At 51.8% G+C, this 16,643-nt stretch overlaps 1 protein-coding gene and 1 long non-coding RNA gene across 4 annotated transcripts in view; one reads left to right on the forward strand and one right to left on the reverse strand.

Moving 5' to 3' along the window:
* Positions 1-7,837, reverse strand: part of RPS6KA1 (ribosomal protein S6 kinase A1) — a 37,939-nt gene extending 30,102 nt beyond the window's left edge. The window contains exons 1-2 of one of the 2 annotated variants that reach the window (XM_019980560.2): positions 7,622-7,837; positions 1,453-1,497 (exon numbers count right to left, since the gene is read on the reverse strand). In XM_019980560.2, coding sequence (XP_019836119.1) covers positions 1,453-1,497; positions 7,622-7,684 — 108 coding nt within the window. In that variant the 5' untranslated portion in view covers positions 7,685-7,837. The remainder of the gene's footprint in view (positions 1-1,452; positions 1,498-7,621) is intronic. The other variant, XM_070775979.1, reaches the window with a different exon arrangement.
* On the forward strand, positions 758-15,673 carry LOC139178341 (uncharacterized). 2 transcript variants are annotated; one of them, XR_011562764.1, is made up of 5 exons: positions 758-1,055; positions 2,510-2,678; positions 6,020-6,167; positions 10,349-11,033; positions 14,179-15,673. It is a non-coding gene; the product is annotated as an uncharacterized lncRNA (long non-coding RNA). The 2 variants fall into 2 exon arrangements; XR_011562763.1 differs by having other exon boundaries at positions 767-1,055; positions 10,349-15,673.
* The last annotated feature ends 970 nt before the right edge of the window (positions 15,674-16,643 follow it).

A 16,643-nucleotide genomic window follows, 5' to 3' on the forward strand; every position in this document is an offset into this window, starting at 1 on the left:
AGCTACTTGGTGGGAAGAGATTCTCCCACATGAGGCTGAGACATGTCAAGGGGCCCAGTCCACATGACTCGGCCTGGCCTTTGATGACCCAAGGTTGCCATAGTAACAAAAAGAGGAGGGGGTGGGAGCCTACTTCTGTTGGCCTGCCCTGCCCCAGGAAACTCGGCTCCCTTATCTTAGGAGGCTGAGTCAAGACAAACATCAGGACCAGCCCTCGGTCCATCTCAAAGGTCGGGCTTATGGTCTGATACCTAGGCAGACCCAGGCCAGAAGGGCGCGGCCACTAACAGGCAGTGGAGCTGAGCAACACGGCCAGGCACTCAGGCTGCCAGGGCTAAAGCTACTGTGTGCCAGGCAGCTGCTCTTCCATTTGTCCTTCAAGTCACTTCTGAGAGGCAGGAGGCAGGTACCATTATTCCCATTTTACTGCTGAGGAAACTAGACTCAGAAGGGAGAAGCTTCAGGTCAAATGGCGATGGTGGAGGCAGGACTAGAACTCAGGTCAGCTCTACTGCCAGAACTCACGCCCTGTCCTGCCTGGCGGCTTCCACAGCCCTTCCCCAGCCAGCAGCTCTGCGACCTCACAGCACCTTGAGAACTGGGTGAGGTCATTCCCAGCATGGTGATGAGAAAGCCCAGGCCAGACTGTCCCCCAGCCTCGCAGTGCTGTTGACACTCAAAACCAGCAACAGGCCCTGGGGAGCTGAAGGGAGAGCCCAAGGGACCAGAGAGCTCAGAGCCCAGGGAGCCGGCCTGGGGCTGGGAGCAGAGAGCCCTGAGAAACGGCCTGTGTGCCACGTGCCAGGCACTAGGCCTTGGTTTGATTGCAGGCCACCAGGTTCCCTCCAGCGCCAGGTGCCATGCCCTCATCAGAGCCAGTGGACTTGAGCCTCTCCCATCAGCCCTTCACCCTCTTAATACAGTCAGCCAAGCCACCATGAGCAAATAAACAGAGGAAGCGTCCTGGTCTCGGTGACAGGTAAACCTGAGTTCTAGCCTGGCTTCTGACCCTGTCTGGGCCATAGTCCACTCACCTGAAGAACTGGAAGGCTGAAGTGAGTAATCCTGACATATGGGGTTGCCTCGAGCATTCGGTGGCACCAGAGAAGGACTTGGGCTTCCCTGGTGGCTCAGTAGGTAAAAAATCCACCTTCAATGCGGCGTTCGATCCCTGGGTTGGGAAGATCCCTTGGAGAAGGGAACGGCTACCCACTCTAGTATTCTGGCCTGGAGAATCCCATGGACTGAATAGTCCACGGGGTTGCAAAGAGTGGGACATGACTGAGTGACTTTCACTTTCACTTTCAGAGAAGGCAGGCTGAGCTGCCTGCCTGCCCCAGGGGGCCTCACACCTGGGCGGGACAAGGTCAGTGCCTCCCTCCTCGTCCACTCCAGGCAAAGTCACTCCACCCTTGACGATCCCTAGCTCCGGTGCTAGGGCCTGGGCCTTACCTTGGATGGCTGAAGCCCAGCTTCCTCCCCTGAGGCTTGACCATTCTGGAAAAGAGAGGATAGAGTGGGGAACACTGTCAGAACTTACCAGAGTGGCACAAAGCAAAGACAGACCCTATGGGGCGCCCCAGCCCCTGGCTGCTCCCAGTGGCTAGAGGGGCCCTGGAGGCGGGGGCGGGAGTTCTGGGAGGGCACAGGCCTCAAGCCTCCTGCAATCGCCCCAACTCAGGCAGCCTGCTTTGGGCACCCCTCCCATGTTCTCTGCCTAGAAAACATCTCATCTTTGAAGGTCTGGCTCAAATGCCACCTCCCCCAGTGAGAAGGAAAGGACTGTGGGTGTGTGCCAACTAACCAACTCAAGAGGCCTCAGTTTCCCAATCTGTAACATGGGTATTTACATCCACCTCCCAGAGTTGATGCAAGGGCTGAAGGACACAAAGTCTGGGAGAGTGCCCAGCCCAGAAATGCCCTGGCCCTGCCTGCTCTGGGACCCCTCTCCATTCTTGCAGAATCACTGCTACTCCCTATGAACCTTCATTTTACCACTTATCACAAAGCAGGGACTACTGACTCATGGGCCATGCGTGCTAAGTCACTTCAATTGTCTCCGACTCTTCGTGACCCCATGGACTGTAGCCTGCCAGGCTCCTCTGTCCATGGGATTCTCCAGACAAGAGTATTGGAGTGGGTTGCTGTTCCCTTCTCCAGGGAATCTTCCCCACCCAGGGATCGAACCCACGTCTCTTAGGTCTCCTGCGTTGACAGGCAGGTTCTTTACCACTAGTGCCACCTGGGAGCCCCTCCTAATAAATGGGGAATCCTGGGAGGCAGAGATGAGGCTTTGGTGCTAACAGCTGCTCTCTTCCGAGCCTCTGCTGCACGCCGGCACTGAGTTTGGTGCCTCACACCTGGGGCACCATTAAACCCTCTTGACCTGGGAGGTAGGCCTGGGTCCCATTTGGCAGAGAAAGAAACTGAGGTGCAGAGGGGCCTAGTGAGGGCACCTAAGGCCATACCACTGCTCAGTGGGGATTCAAAATCCGGTCTCTGACACCAGGAGGTGCTCAAGAGGACTGAGGAAGAGGAGCCGGCTCCAGTGCCCAGCCAGGGCAACAGAGAGGCAGGCATGGCAGCTGGCCCCTGAGCAGTCCTCCAGACCCCAGACTTCGCCCTCCACTGGGTGCTGTCCACCCTGGGTATACCACCCCTTTCCTGTGTGATATGAGGTGAGTAACCTACCCCATCCGGGCGCTGGGAAGCTAAAAGGAGCAGTCCCCAGCCCTCATGCACAGCAAGAGTGTGGAGAGACCAGGAAGACCCAGGACTTTGGAGCCAGAGGCCAAGTCCACAGGGCAGCTGCAGTCTTGTTGGCAGCAGCGGGCACAGCTGTGCTTTCCCCATTATATAATCTTCCTGCTCCTGGAGCAGCACTCCCTCCCCGCCAGTCCCTGGACATCCTGCCCCTTGAACCCCCTTAATGCCCCTAATCCTCCCCAGGGGCCAGTGTTCTGAGGCCCCATCATACGTGTTCTCTCTCAGGAGCTTGGGAAGCAGGACTGGGCGGAACCAGGCCTGAGGGGAGGAGGAGGCGTGAGGCCTTCGTAGACAGAGTTCTACTTCACCCAGCATTGCAGACTCCTGACATAACCCCGGATGGTAACAAGGGCCTACACGCCAGCCTCCCCCATTCTAAGCCCTCACCCTTCCTAAAACTCAACTGCAATCATCACACTTGAGTAAGACTCCCCTGGTCACTCACTCCTTACTGAGAACTTTCTAGGTACCAGGCCTCAAACTCTTCCATGGCTTCCCACTGCCTGTGGGATAAAGTCCCAGATCCTTGGTATGGCATTCAAAGCCATCATCTCCAGCTCCCACAGGTGATTAATGTGGGTTCTGGAATCTGACCTTGTGGGTTATCACCTGCATAACTCTGAGGTTACTGCATTTCTCAAAGCTTCAGTTTCCCCATCTGTGAAATGGGGATAAAAGTAAAGTACCTCACTGGGTAGCTTTAAGAAGCAGGCAAAATAGTGTCTATAAAATACATACATCCAGGGACTTCCCTGGTGATCCAGTGGGCCAAGACTCTACACTCCCAAAGCAGGGGGCCCAGGTTCGATCCCTGGTCAGATCCCACATGCCACAACTAAAGATCCCAAGTGCTACAACTAAGATCCGGCACAGCTAAATAAATATTAAAAAAAAAAAAAAAGTACAGCTGGCATATAACTGGTCCACAAACAATCACCATTATTACTATCCCTATTTTGGAGCTAAACTGAACAAGCTGAGACCCTGAACAGATCAGCTTGTCCCCAAGCATTTGCATGGTGGCTCCTTCTACCAAGAAAATCTTTCCTGCCCAGTCACTTCAGTACACTCCTGATCTTCTTGGAGGACTCAGTTAAATGTCTTCTCCTCTGTCCATACAGCCTCAAGTCCTTTCCTCCCTCCTCTGGGCCTCACAGCACCGAGCAAACCTCAGATTAACTCAGGGAGGAGCCACGGCTTGTCCAGTACTGTCTCCTTGGCACCCAGCTCAGGGTCTGGCACATAGCCTGTCAAATGAAACCTCAAACCAGCAAAGCGAGCAAGGAAGCCAGAGTAGGTTTTATTCCTCCCATTTTTCAGATGAGGCTCAGAAGAGCTGAGTGACTTAACTGCAGCCTGTTAGCAGGTGACACATGGGGCTATGACCCAGAGTCACATGAATCCCCAGTGAGAGAGAGGAGGAGGTGGTGGGTGAATCCAGAGGTGGGCGCTTACAGAGCAGTATCTTGGAGGATTCAGGGAGCCTGTTTGGCTGCCTCCAGTCCCGGGGTCTGGCTTGGGTACCATCTTCATGCAACGCCCAGGCCTGTAAGAACTGATGCACAAGGTCTCTTGCGGGGAATGGGCGGCCCCGGAGAAAGCACTAGGAGTGCAAAGAGGACCACAGGTGGCCTTCCCCTTGAAAGCCGGGGTCCTGGGAAGACAGGGCGCATCTGCCCTTCCGGACTGACTGTTGCACAGAGGGTGGAAAGAACACAGGTCTGCAGCCACAAAGACAGAGCCCCTAATGCTGGCTCTGCCAGCCACTCACTCTGAATGTGTCTGTCTCATTACTTCTCTGAGCCTCGGCTTCCTCACCTGTACTAGGAGGGCAGGTCTGTCTTGTTCACAGTGGCACCCTGCTGGTTGGAGAAGTACTTGTCACATTGTAAGTGCTCAATAAATACTTGTTGAATGAATGAATAAGGACAATGATACTGACCTTGCAGAAAACTGAATGAAAGACCTTGTCTACGAGTCTGGTACAGGAAAGGCCTCTGGCCCCTTAGAGGATGGAGACTCACTCTCCTCCCGCTTCCTCAGAGAGCAATACTCATGGGCACAGCAACCGAGGGCCTCCAGGCCATTGTGCCCCCTCCCCAAAGGTCAGAGATGGGTTCCAATAAGCATCCTTCCTTCCCACCCAAGCCGCTCTGTCTTGGGAAGAGAAGCATCCAGGGCAGTATCTGGAGAAGCCGGGCAGCAGATGGACAAAGACAGCACGTGCCCCATAGGCAGGAAGCAGCCCCAGGAGTTGGGTTCAGAGCCCAGCACTGGCAACCCTGCCCACTGCTGGAAGCTGGGGGCCAGGTGCCAGGGCTGGCTGGCACTACTAGCCCTCAGCCAAGGCTGGACAGGAGAGTCTGCCAACATCCGGAGCCTCTCCTGGAGTACCTTCCACCTGGCCGGCTTGACCCCAGCTCTTGCCTGTCTTTAAGCCTCCGCCTACTGGGTAGAAGACAGTGAGAGATCTGGATTCTAATTCTGACTCTGACATTAATTCACAGGCCAGGTCCCACTGAGTTCAGTTATTCCATATGACAGGGGTAATACTCTCTGCCCTGAGAAGCTGTTTGGAGAATTATTTGACTTTAATAAGGCCACACTGGCGGAGTGGGGTGGACGGCACAGAGCAAAGCTCTGCACAGCGAGGCCGGGCCTGCGGCCACGGTTACTGAGCCCAGCAGGGCCAGGGGGAGGCCCCGGCAGAATCCTCACCCACACTTCCAGTGGGGTGGCTCCACCTGGGCCACACCCCAGACAAGGCCCTGCCTCCGAGCAGCCCATTCTCGGCAGCGTCACAGGGAGAGCAGATCCCAGGCCTCTGCCAAACGCCCTGCCAGCCCCTCGGCCTGCCTCCCTCCCGGCCAGGAGCCTGTACCTGCAGGTCAGGGTACTGTATCACTTACATGTCACCTGGGCTGAGAACAGCGAGGCCCTGTTCTCCAGTAAGAACCTGCGCCCAACCCGTGCCCTGGCTGCCCCATGCCTCCTGTTACCCAAACAATAACACCGAGTCGCCTGGCACTTCCATGGAGTGGGGAGGAGGAAAATGGGCAGCACTCCTTAGGGCTCTGCACCCTCTCAGGCCCAGAAAGCAGAGGCCAGAACCCAACCCTGGCCAGTGGAGAAACAGAGGTCCAGAGAGGCTATGGACTGACTGAGGGTCACACAGCGAATCCGAGGTGAAGCTCCTGTAGAAATCACAGCCCCCCTAAACCAGGGAAATAAGCCGTCTTTTTTCCTCTCAAAGTTCAGGTGCAGTAGGACTAAAACTGAGTTGAGTTTCCTGTTTAAACCTGGTCCCTGCCTCAGGATTTCCCAAAGAGAAGCAGGAAGCAGTGCCCTGGACTGGGAATCAAGTTTCTGGGTGTCTGCCTTCCCAACTAATATAACCCACGGTAAGTCCCTCCCTGGCCTCTCCCAGTCCACCTTCCTCTAGGGAGGCCTAGGTCTCAAGGGTGTGCCAGGACAAAGGAATTTACCTCTGAGCACCACCCCTAACCCCTTGTGCCCCAGTCCTAGAGGGTGGGCAGCCCGTGGATAGGGGCTGCAGAGGGCCGTGTTCCTCAGTTCAGAGGGTGAGTCAGCGGGAGAACTTTTGAGCTGTGCAGGGCCCGTAAAAACCCCATGGCAGGGATCCCAGAGCAATTTACTCCAAATTGCGCCTTCAGGTTGGTTACCTAATCTTGCCGCGCCCACCCTCCAATAGCCAGTGTCAGCGGTGACCATCCCTTTAAAGGGGCAGCACACTCCGGGTGCTGGGGACCCAGGATCCTCACTCAGCTCCCAACCAGCGGCCCTGAGGGGCAGGGCACTTGGTGGTTGCCCCAGGTAAGAGAGGGCAGAGGAGGGGATCTAAGTGGGGAGGGATCCGAGCCCCAGCCACAAGAAAATCACTTTGGGTCTCAGGCTCTCTGAGGTTTCCATCGTCTCCCTCATATCCTCACATCCCCCTGGAAAGGCAGTATCACCTACTGTCCTTCCCATAATGAGGCTGAGGGGAAAGTTTTGTCCATTTGCCGGTTCAAGGTCTTGACCTTGACCCTGGTGGGCACAGGAAGAGCGAGCCTTCTGCAAGGTTAGGGCCTAAACCACAGTATCCTCAGAAGGCAAGAGCTGCTTCTGGGAGAAGCTAGGCAGGCAAAGGCCAAATTCCCTAGAGGCCCAACCCTTCCCATGGGAGGGGGCAGGAACCAAGGACCTCCTCATCTCCAGGAATAATTTTCTCAAAGGTCTAAGGTTCCCCATTCTCTTCTCCCGAGCCTGGGAGAGGTGACACAGGCGTCCTCTGACCCTAGCCTGGAGCAAAGAAAACCAAGGGTTTCAGCCCCAGACGGGCAGAGTCACCCCAAATTCCACAACTGCGACGATCAAGAAGGAAATCCTTCTAAGGTCAGCAGCGGAGATGCTGGGAGCTCTTGGGGTAGGGCCGCTGTGAGACATCAAGAAGTTGGCAGGGGGCTGGGGTGGGGGGGTCCCATGACCCTCGTCTCTTGTGGAATCCAAGACATCTGGCATCCCAGCCCTGGTCCGTCTGCCCTAATGAAGGAACCTCCGACGGCTCCGGGTACAGGTCCCAGGTATGTGTGGGGTGAGGCGGGGGTCAGATCTAAGCGCAGCACGGGATTCGCTCTCCGGGGTAAGGGGCTTCCTCGGGGCTTGGCAGAGCGGTCCCTCGCGCACACACACCCGGAGCATTAGGGGGTGGAGCCGGAGACGAGGCTGGAGACCGGAGGGCACTCGCGTCCTCGCGGGCGCCCGCCAGGCTACAGCGGCGCCGCGGGCCGCCCCGCCCCTGTGGGGACTCGGGCTTGCCGGCCGCCGGCGCCCGTCCCCCGCCCAGCTCACTCACCTCCGGGTCCAGCGGCACCAGCTCCATGAGCGGCCAGGGCTCCTTGAGCTGGGCGAGCGGCATCGCGCCGCAGCCGGGCCGCCCGTGCTCCACCGGCGGCCCGAGCCGCGCCGCCTCCTGGGTTCTGAGGTCCCACGCTCAGCGTCCCCAGCGTCCCCTTCCTCCCCGCCGAGACCCTCTTGCTCTGGCTGGGCCGTCCGCCGCCGCCGCCGCCGCGGCACTAGCACTTCGGCTCCCTCCGTCACCCGGCGCCGCCGCGCCCATTGGCTACCTGCGCGAGGGGGCGGGGCCAGTGTAGCCCCGCCCCGGCCCCCGCGGCGCGGCATTCCCAGGGAGGACCCCCGCCTCCGCCACGCGGGGAGTGAGGGCCCCGCCTCCACCGTGAGCCCCCGGCCCACGCTCCGCTCCGCCCAGGAGAGGCCCTCCTGGCTCCTCCCTCCCAAGCCCGGTCCCCGGGGCCCAAACCTCATCAGGGCCCCCGGTCTCCCCACACTCAGCTCATTTGGAATAGCTTCCCAGATGCCCCCTCTCTCTCCAGCGGGCCTGTACCCCCTTATTCCCTTTACCTCCCCTATCTCCCCTCAACCGCCCCTCCCCCCCCGCCCCACTCCCAGTCACACCGAATGTCCTAGGCCTGACCCAGGGAGAAGCTGGAAAAGGAAAGGAGCCTGAGCCCTACTCCCCTTGTTGCGAGGCCCTAGGACACTCCCCGCATCCCACCCACCCCCCACCCCAAACCGACACTGGGATCCCCTGCGCCCCAGCTCCGGGCAGGGTACGGATCTTCTTTCGCCACCATCAGGGCTCACAGTACCTCCAGACTGATGTCTTAATATGCGTGCTTTGCTCTTTTCAAGCCAAGTCTCTCCAGAATCTCTCCAGCTGGAGACCTGGCTCTGGGCTGATTGGGTTTTGTGCCCCCTCTGGGGAGGCTCCCAGGATCCACCGACACGTGGGCTGCACTTGTAGTAAGAGGCCAGGGAGAGGGATCCCCCCTGGAGAGACTCAGCCTCCATCTAAAGGGGTGTTAAGAGTCCAGGTGTGGTGAGATTCACACCTGGAAGAGTGTAGAGATGGGCTTGTGGGTTTCATGGAGGGGGAAGAATGGCCATTTGCAAAGCTATTCTAAGGCAGGGTTGTTTATCAGAAGCTTTCTTCTGATCAGGCTTCACCAACTTATGACCTCCTGGTTTACACATCATAAAACAGCTTCAGAAAGATGGGGTGACTTACCCAAAGTCACACAGCAGGTCGGGAACAGATTATAGGACCTTAAAAAAAGTCAGTGAAGGTTTCTCCTGAATCCACATGCTCCCGTTATTTATTTTCCAAGGGTAGCACCTCAACTGTTGAAGTGAATTGAGTTTTGAGTGGAAAACACTTTGGAACCTAACAAATCTGGGTTGGAATCCCGTCCTTGCTACCTGCTTAACGTTGGGAAACTCCTTTCGGGTCCCTAAACCTGTTTCCTTATCTGTAAAAAGGGAATCATGATTCCAATCTTTCCGGTATATCCTGAGGACTAGATTTAATTCAATAAACATTTATGGGTATATATTACATGCCAGGCCCTCTTCTTGAGCATGTACTGTAAACCAGCCCCACTCCTAGCAATGAACAAAAGAAAATCCATGTTCTTATGGAGTTTACATTTGGTCTGGTGTGATTAGATAAATAATCACAGCTAACATTAGTACAGCACTTACTGTGGACCAGGTACTGTTCTAAACACTTTACCTGTAAATGCATTTAATCCTCACGGCATCTTTATAAAGTAGGTGCTGTTATTACTGCAATATACAGATGATGAAATTGAGAACAGAGAAGTTAAGCATTTCATTTGTTGGGTCCCTCCAAGGTTACACAGCTAGAAAATGGCAGAGCTGAAAGACAACCCTGCTAGTCTGGGCCCAGAGTTCATTCTCTTGTTCACTCACTTGGTTACTTCCCTGATGAGGGCCAAACCGGAGGTAACCTGGGCCAGTGTTGGCACCTGTTATTATCACCAGCGTTAGTTATCAGTTGACCGGAACCAGTTTCTGACACCCCAGTCCCTGCTGCTCAGGGATAGCGTTGTAATATTTGGACCTACTTAGACTAAAAAATTGTTGTTTATCTGAATTCAGATTTAATTGGGTATTCCATTGATTTGCTAAATCTAGCCATCCTATTCAGGGCTCAGAACAGATTGCACACAGGTGCCGAATATCTGGCTGCAAGCCAGTTTAAATAAGTTAAACTTGGGAAGAGACATTGTGACCCAGAGAATAAGCACAAAGGACTGGGGGAGGAAAATGAGGTGGATGAGTGGGAGGTGTGTAGGTGAAGGGAAAACCGGAATGATTTGGCCTTCAGTCTGCCCCCTTCCTGGAGCTGCTGGTCTCGTCCTTTCCCTTCTTACACGAAAGGATTCCCTATCAAGTGCATCATCTCAATTTAAGGATCCAGTAGTGATTGTGCTTTCCTGTGAATATTTTATTTCCTGTGTCCTCTGAAAAGTATTGGAGAGGCAGCAGGTCATGATGGAAAAGGGAGCGGAGGGTGGGGGAGGGGACAGAGGCCACCTGGGCCCTGCCTGGGAGCTTGGGCAGGTCAGCTTGCCATCACTGTAGTAGGGATGTTGCGGTCACTCAGCAGAGAGCTGTGGACACCAAGACACCGATCTGTAGCCTACAATGTGCTGATCCTGCTTAGCCTCAGCTCACAGTTTTCTCCATTTCTCTCCAGGCTCCAGCCACACTGACTTTCCTGCAGTTCCCCTGCCACAGCACCTTGTTCTTTGTTCTTAAAACTGTCTTCCATCTTCCTCAAGCCAGTTTATCTCCACAGTCACTTCCTCCAGGACATCTTTCTTTACCTCCCTGTTGTGGACAATGGACACCACTCCTGAGTGCTCCTCAAGGTATGAAAGTGAAAGTGTTAGTCGCTCAGTCGTGTCCACCTCTCTGAGACCCCATGAACTGTAGCCTACTAGGCTCCACTGTCAGTTCTCCAGGACAGAATACTGGAGTGGTTTGCCATTTCCTCCTCCAGGGAATATTCCCAACCCAGGGATCGAACCCAGGTCTCCGGCATTGCAAGCAGATTCTCTACTGTCTGAGCCACCAGGGAAGTATGCTGCTGCTGCTGCTAAGTCGCTTCAGTCGTGTCCAATTCTGTGCGACCCCATAGACGGCAGCCCACCAGGCTCCCCCGTCCCTGGGATTCTCCAGGCAAGAACACTGGAGTGGGTTGCCATTTCCTTCTCCAATGCATGAAAGTGAAAAGTGAAAGTGAAGTCGCTCAGTCGTGTCCAACTCTTTGCGACCCCACGGACTTCAGCCCACCAGGCTCCTCCGTCCATGGGATTTTCCAGACAAGAGTACTGGAGTGGGGTGCCATTGCCTTCTCCTCCAGGGAAGTATACCTCAAGGTACACTTTTGCATTTGTTTTTGTGATTACTTGATTAACATCTGGCTCTCCAATTAGACAGTAAGCTGTGAGAGGGCAGCAATGGGCTCTTCTTGGCTCTTTCTTGTTTTCCTGGCACCTGACACACTGCCGGGCACATAGGAGACGCTCAGCGAGGATAAATGATATGTGCAACATCATCTGGCTGCAACACAGTAAACCTGGGACTCGGATCCAGGCAGCCAATCTATTCTCAGGCTCTGAAATGCTACACTCTGGGGTGTGGATAAATGCTAGCTATGATTACTATTCATAATAGGATGAAAACAGGCTGTTCTGGGCAGTCACTTGAGGTGTTTGTTAAATGAATGACTCATAAGTGTGTGCTGGACACAAGTGAGGTTCTTAGTCTGTTCCCTGTGGAAGAGGTTATTCTGGCCTGGAGCAGTGGTCTGAGCTGATAGGGGCTGAGCACCTGGTTTTAGGTCCTTCTCCTGCAGCCTGGCCATGAGCTTGCTATAATGTTCAAGAGTGCAGGTTCTAGATGCTCCCTGCCTCAGGAAGGGAGTCTGTCATTATTTTTTTCTTGGCCTTTCAGTAGGGGAAGGTCTTGGCACATGTGTCTCCTGGCAGCAGGTGGAACAGCATGCAGGGAACGATCATAATGGTAGTTACCTTTAACCAGAACTTGGCTCAGCATTTAAATAATCATCATTATCAGCTATGACAGCTTATTTTTTAAATCTGGATAATTAAACGTTTTAAAAATATTTATTTATTTGGCTGCACCAGGTCTTAGCTGTGGCACACGGGGTTTTCAGTCTTCACTGTGGCATGTGGCATCCAGTTCCCTGACTAGGGATCGAACCCCTGTCCCCTGCATCAGCAGGTGGATTCTTAACCACTGGACCACCAGGGACGTCCCAATGGTATCACTCACCTTTCTTTCATGGCATGCCTCTCTACCAACAATCATATTGTATATTTACCGGTTTATTGTTTGTTTCTCCCACTAGGAACAAAGCTCCATGCGGTAGGACTTTTCTGTTTTGTTTACTGATACTCGCTGGACATGGCAGACATGGCAAGCCCTCAAAATAGGCTTGTGAATAGAGCCACACCAACCTGGCCTCTAACCCCTGCTTGCCCGCTTCCTAGTTGCCTGACTGAGAATTTCAGTTAACACATCTGAGTTTGTTTCCACATCTGTAAAATAGGAGTGGTTATGAGTTATTAGGTGAAGTCAGGGGACAAAATGCCTGTGCAGTGTCTGCTACATGATCAGTGCTCACTGGAAAGGGTATGTAACAATCCTAGACTCTCTCTCTTCTCTCCAAATTCTTGCCCCTGAAAAGTAGGAGGAGGGCAATAGACTGGGGCTTCGGCAGCTCACTGGGTGAGTTCTCCATTGGTGTGAGATGAATATGTAAGAAGAGGCTTCAGCTTGAAGGAATTCCCATAACTGTGATCAAGAGGCTGGTAAAGAATGAGGCGAAAAGCCAGGACATCTACCTAAGGCTGTTGGTCAAGCTGTACAGGTTTCTGGCCAAATGAACCAACTCCTTTGATCAAGTTGTGCTAAAGACCTTGATCATAAGTTACACCAATCAGCCACCTCTGGCCCTTTCCCGGATGATCTGGAAGATGGAATTTCCTGGCCAGGAAGGCAAAGCAGCTGTGGTTGTAGGGATCTAATTGATGTTGTGCCTGCCCAGGAGGTACCAAACTGAGGGTGTGTGGGCTGCCCCAGGAGCAGCCACACCCAGGGCATCATCTCCAAGGCCTGGAGCAAGATCCTCAACCTTCAACCAGCTGGCCCTGGACTCTCCCAAGGGCTGTGGCACTGGCCTGCTCTCTGGTCCTGGTGAAGGCTGAGAGGTGGTACAGGCAAATCCTGCATTCCCAGGGCTAGAAGTTTAAGTGCGCCGGAAACCAGTGGGCCAGCTGCTGCTACAAAAACTAACCCTACCCTGGAGAAGGAAATGGCAACCTACTCCAGTATTCTTGCCTAGAAAATTCCATAGACAGAGGAATCCACATGGACACAAATAGGATACAACTGAGCTACTGACCATAGGGGTAAGAATGGGACTCATCACTGTTAATTAGTAAGAGGAATCTTATTGGGGAGATAAAAATGTTACAGAACTTGACTGTGGTGATGGTTGCACAGCTAGGTAAGTTTAATGAAGGTCATTGAAGTGATCCTCAATTCCATTCCTGTTTAAGCATCTGGGTTCCTTGCCATAACATCTATTGCCACCCATATCTAGAATGAAGTTGTCTTGGAGCCTGTTGTACATTTAAAAATAAGCTTTTTTAAAAAGGTCATTGAACTGTACAATTTAAATATGGAACTTAAATTATACCTCAATACAGTTGTTTCTTTTTCAGAAAAAAAAAAAAAAAAAAAAACTAACCCTAGATCCTGCCTTGTTAGTAAAAAGATTTTGGATGCTGGAGAAATAAACATGAGGCCAAAGGCAGTCAGAGAAGAGGAGACATGGGAGCATCCAGATGAGACAGTCCCAGGGCTACTGGAGAATTAGCTAGTGGGATCCTCCACTGACCTGGAGATGGGGCCAGGGGTGGGAAGGCAGAGAGACGCAGAAGCTTCTCACTGCTGGTTACAGCGGATGGGAGCTGGCAGGAGAGGGAGATTCAGTAGTAGCTAGAGATGGGGATGGAATTGGAGACAACAGGCAGAGAGTAAGCAGAGGCTCATCAACAGATACTAATGGGCAGCTATATGCCAGGCACTGTTCTGGGCACTGAGGACACCGTGGAGGAAAACACAGAGGGTCTCTGCCCAGTAGGGGTGGGTAAACTATCAGTGGCCTGTGGACCAAATCTGGCCTCTTTTTATGTGCCTATGAGCTAAGAGCAGCTTTTGCATCTTTAAAAGACTGAAAAAAAAAATCAAAAGGATATTTTATAATGTGTGAAAATTATGTGAAATTCAGATTCCAGGATCCATAAATAAAGTTTTATTGGAGCACAGCCACGCTCCGTTTACGTATGGTCTAGGGCTGCTTCCACACTGCAACAGCAGCGTCAAGCAGTCTCAACAGAGACCATATGGCCAAGAAAGCCTAAAATGTTTACTAGCTGGCTCTTCAGGAAATAAAAGAAATTTTTTTTTTTTTTTTGTCAACCCCTGCTCTAGGAACTTGCATTCTCTTTGGAGAAATGGTTAAACAAGCAGGTAAGCTAATTTCAGAGCCAGCCGGCATCAGCATTTCCTCACACCCTGCTTCTGCCTTGGCCACCTTCCCCTGGAAGGGAAGTTGCTCCCTCCAGCTGGGATGTAATACAGCAAGAGAGGAACTGGGGTCATTGTAACCAGCCCCCTGCTTCCGGGCCAAGAGGATCAAGCCTTTTCCTGGAAGGAAAAAGTCACTGTCAGTGATTTGTGAAGTCCAGCACCCACTAGATAACCTTCCCCTATCTCAGATCCTCAATCTAAGAACAATTCCTTTATGACTTTGGAGGAACATGGTCACCTTTGTCATCAAGGTCTGCCACCTGGGTACCTGCCACCTGTGTGCAGCATCTCCTTCTTTACAGAGTCTTCTCTCACACTATCTCCTTGAGCTCTTACAGGATAAGACATGGCTTGGGGTTACTGTTCCCCTACAGATGAAGAAACTGAGACTTGGAGGGAGGACCTGACTTACCCAGGGTCACATAGCTTGAAATAGCTTGCAGAGCCAGAATTAGAAAGTAGTGCAACGTCAGCTTTGGAAGGGACTTTGAGACTGTCTCAGCCAGAGATAGGAAACTGATGGCCTGAGGCAAGAGGTGAATCAGGTAAGGGTGGTGGCCAGTCCTCCGTGTGCAAGACATAAGGCATGCATTGTCTGTAGAGAGGTTTAAAACGTTAGTGAAACTGGGTGCGTCCGCTTTTATTATCACCATGCCCTGGCAATTCTAAACAATGTCCTTGGTGATAAAACCCTCCCTCCTGAAGAGATCTTTATTGGTCTAACTTAAATTATATATATATATATGCTTCAAATTTGGACATTTTATCACCTAACCTTTCATAAATAATGCATTCTACATGGACGCTAACTTGAAGAATCCCCAGTTACATAACTGGCCCCAACATACACCTTCAGGTGAGAGTTCATAGCAGGTCAGCATCACTGGAGCTCACATCAGGAGTGTTCATGTCCCTGTGTCCCTCCATTTATCTACATTTTTAAAGTCTTTATTGAAGTTCAGTATTTCTGTTTTATGTTTCGGGTTTTTGCCTGTGAGGCATGTGGGAACTTAGCTCCCCGACCAGGGATCAAACTTGCACCCTCTGCATTGGAAAGCGAAGACCCAACCACCGGATGCCCAGGGAGGTTCCCATGTCCCTGCATTTGAACAGCAGATTTGAAGTCAACAGTGATAGCACAGTGATGGTAAAACAGTAATTGTTACTGCAGTTCTGTCATTCTCTGTGCAAACCATTCTCTAAACTTCATGAGTTGCCTCTTTTGGAGGCATTTTGTCGTGTGTGTGTGTATGTCCCTTTTTGTTAAAAAAATAATGTAACCAAAAATTATTAGTCCATTACTTTGTTCCCCTTTGTACTACAATTTTTAATTTATTAAAAATTTTATTGGTCTGAGTGTATATATGAGGTTCAATAAAAGCCAGTTTTTACTATTTTTGTTGCTTTTCTGCCATTATTATGTTTTATTTCATGATTATTATTGAAGATAATCTTGTCATGTTGGCCTTAAAAAAATGATCTATTCTACCCACACTACTGTATACAAGATGGATAACCAACAAGGACCTGCTGTATAGCACAGGGAACTCTACTCAATATTCTGTGATAACCTATATGAGAAAAGAAGCTAAAAGAAGAATGAGTATACGTACAACTGGATCACTTTGTGGTACACCTGAAACTAACACAACATTGTAAATCAACTATATTACAATAAAAATGAAAATATTTTTTGAAAAATTACTGGAAAATATAAGTTAAAGAAGTTAATGAAAAATAAAATCTGATATCTTGGGGGGAAAAAAGATACATTCTGGGTGTCAAACATACCAAGTTCACCATTGGTCTGAAGACAGAATAGGACCCACAGACAATGACATTGTTATCTTCTCAAACATAATTATTATTTTATTGAGGCACCTCCTGGGTGCCAGGCACTGTTCTAAGGTTTGACATGTGTCATCCCGTTATTTCCCCCACTCAACAAATGTTTATTAAGATCTTACCCATGTGTGAGGCACCATGGTAGGCGCTGGGGATATGACAGCGAACAAAGCCGAATGCTTTCTCTCTCTTACCCTTGAACCACTGGCCCTGGAGGTGGAATGGGTGTTCTCTTTGTGCATCATCATGTTTTAAGAATAAAGCCACGGTGGGAATATAAACTGATATAGCCATGGAGAACAGTATGGAAATTCTTTAAAAAAAAAACTAGGGAAAAAACTACCATAAGACCCAGCAATCCCATTACTGGGCATATGCCCTAAGGAAATCGCAATTCAGAAAGACACATGTGGGGCTTCCCTGGTGGCTCAGCGGTAAAGAATCCGCCTGCCAATGCAGGGCGGGAGACATGGGTTTAATCCCTGGTCCAGGAAGATCCCACATGCTGTGGGACAACTAGG

Source organism: Bos indicus, chromosome 2 (assembly GCF_029378745.1).
Source record: "Bos indicus isolate NIAB-ARS_2022 breed Sahiwal x Tharparkar chromosome 2, NIAB-ARS_B.indTharparkar_mat_pri_1.0, whole genome shotgun sequence".
In the NCBI taxonomy this organism is placed as follows: domain Eukaryota; kingdom Metazoa; phylum Chordata; class Mammalia; order Artiodactyla; family Bovidae; genus Bos; species Bos indicus.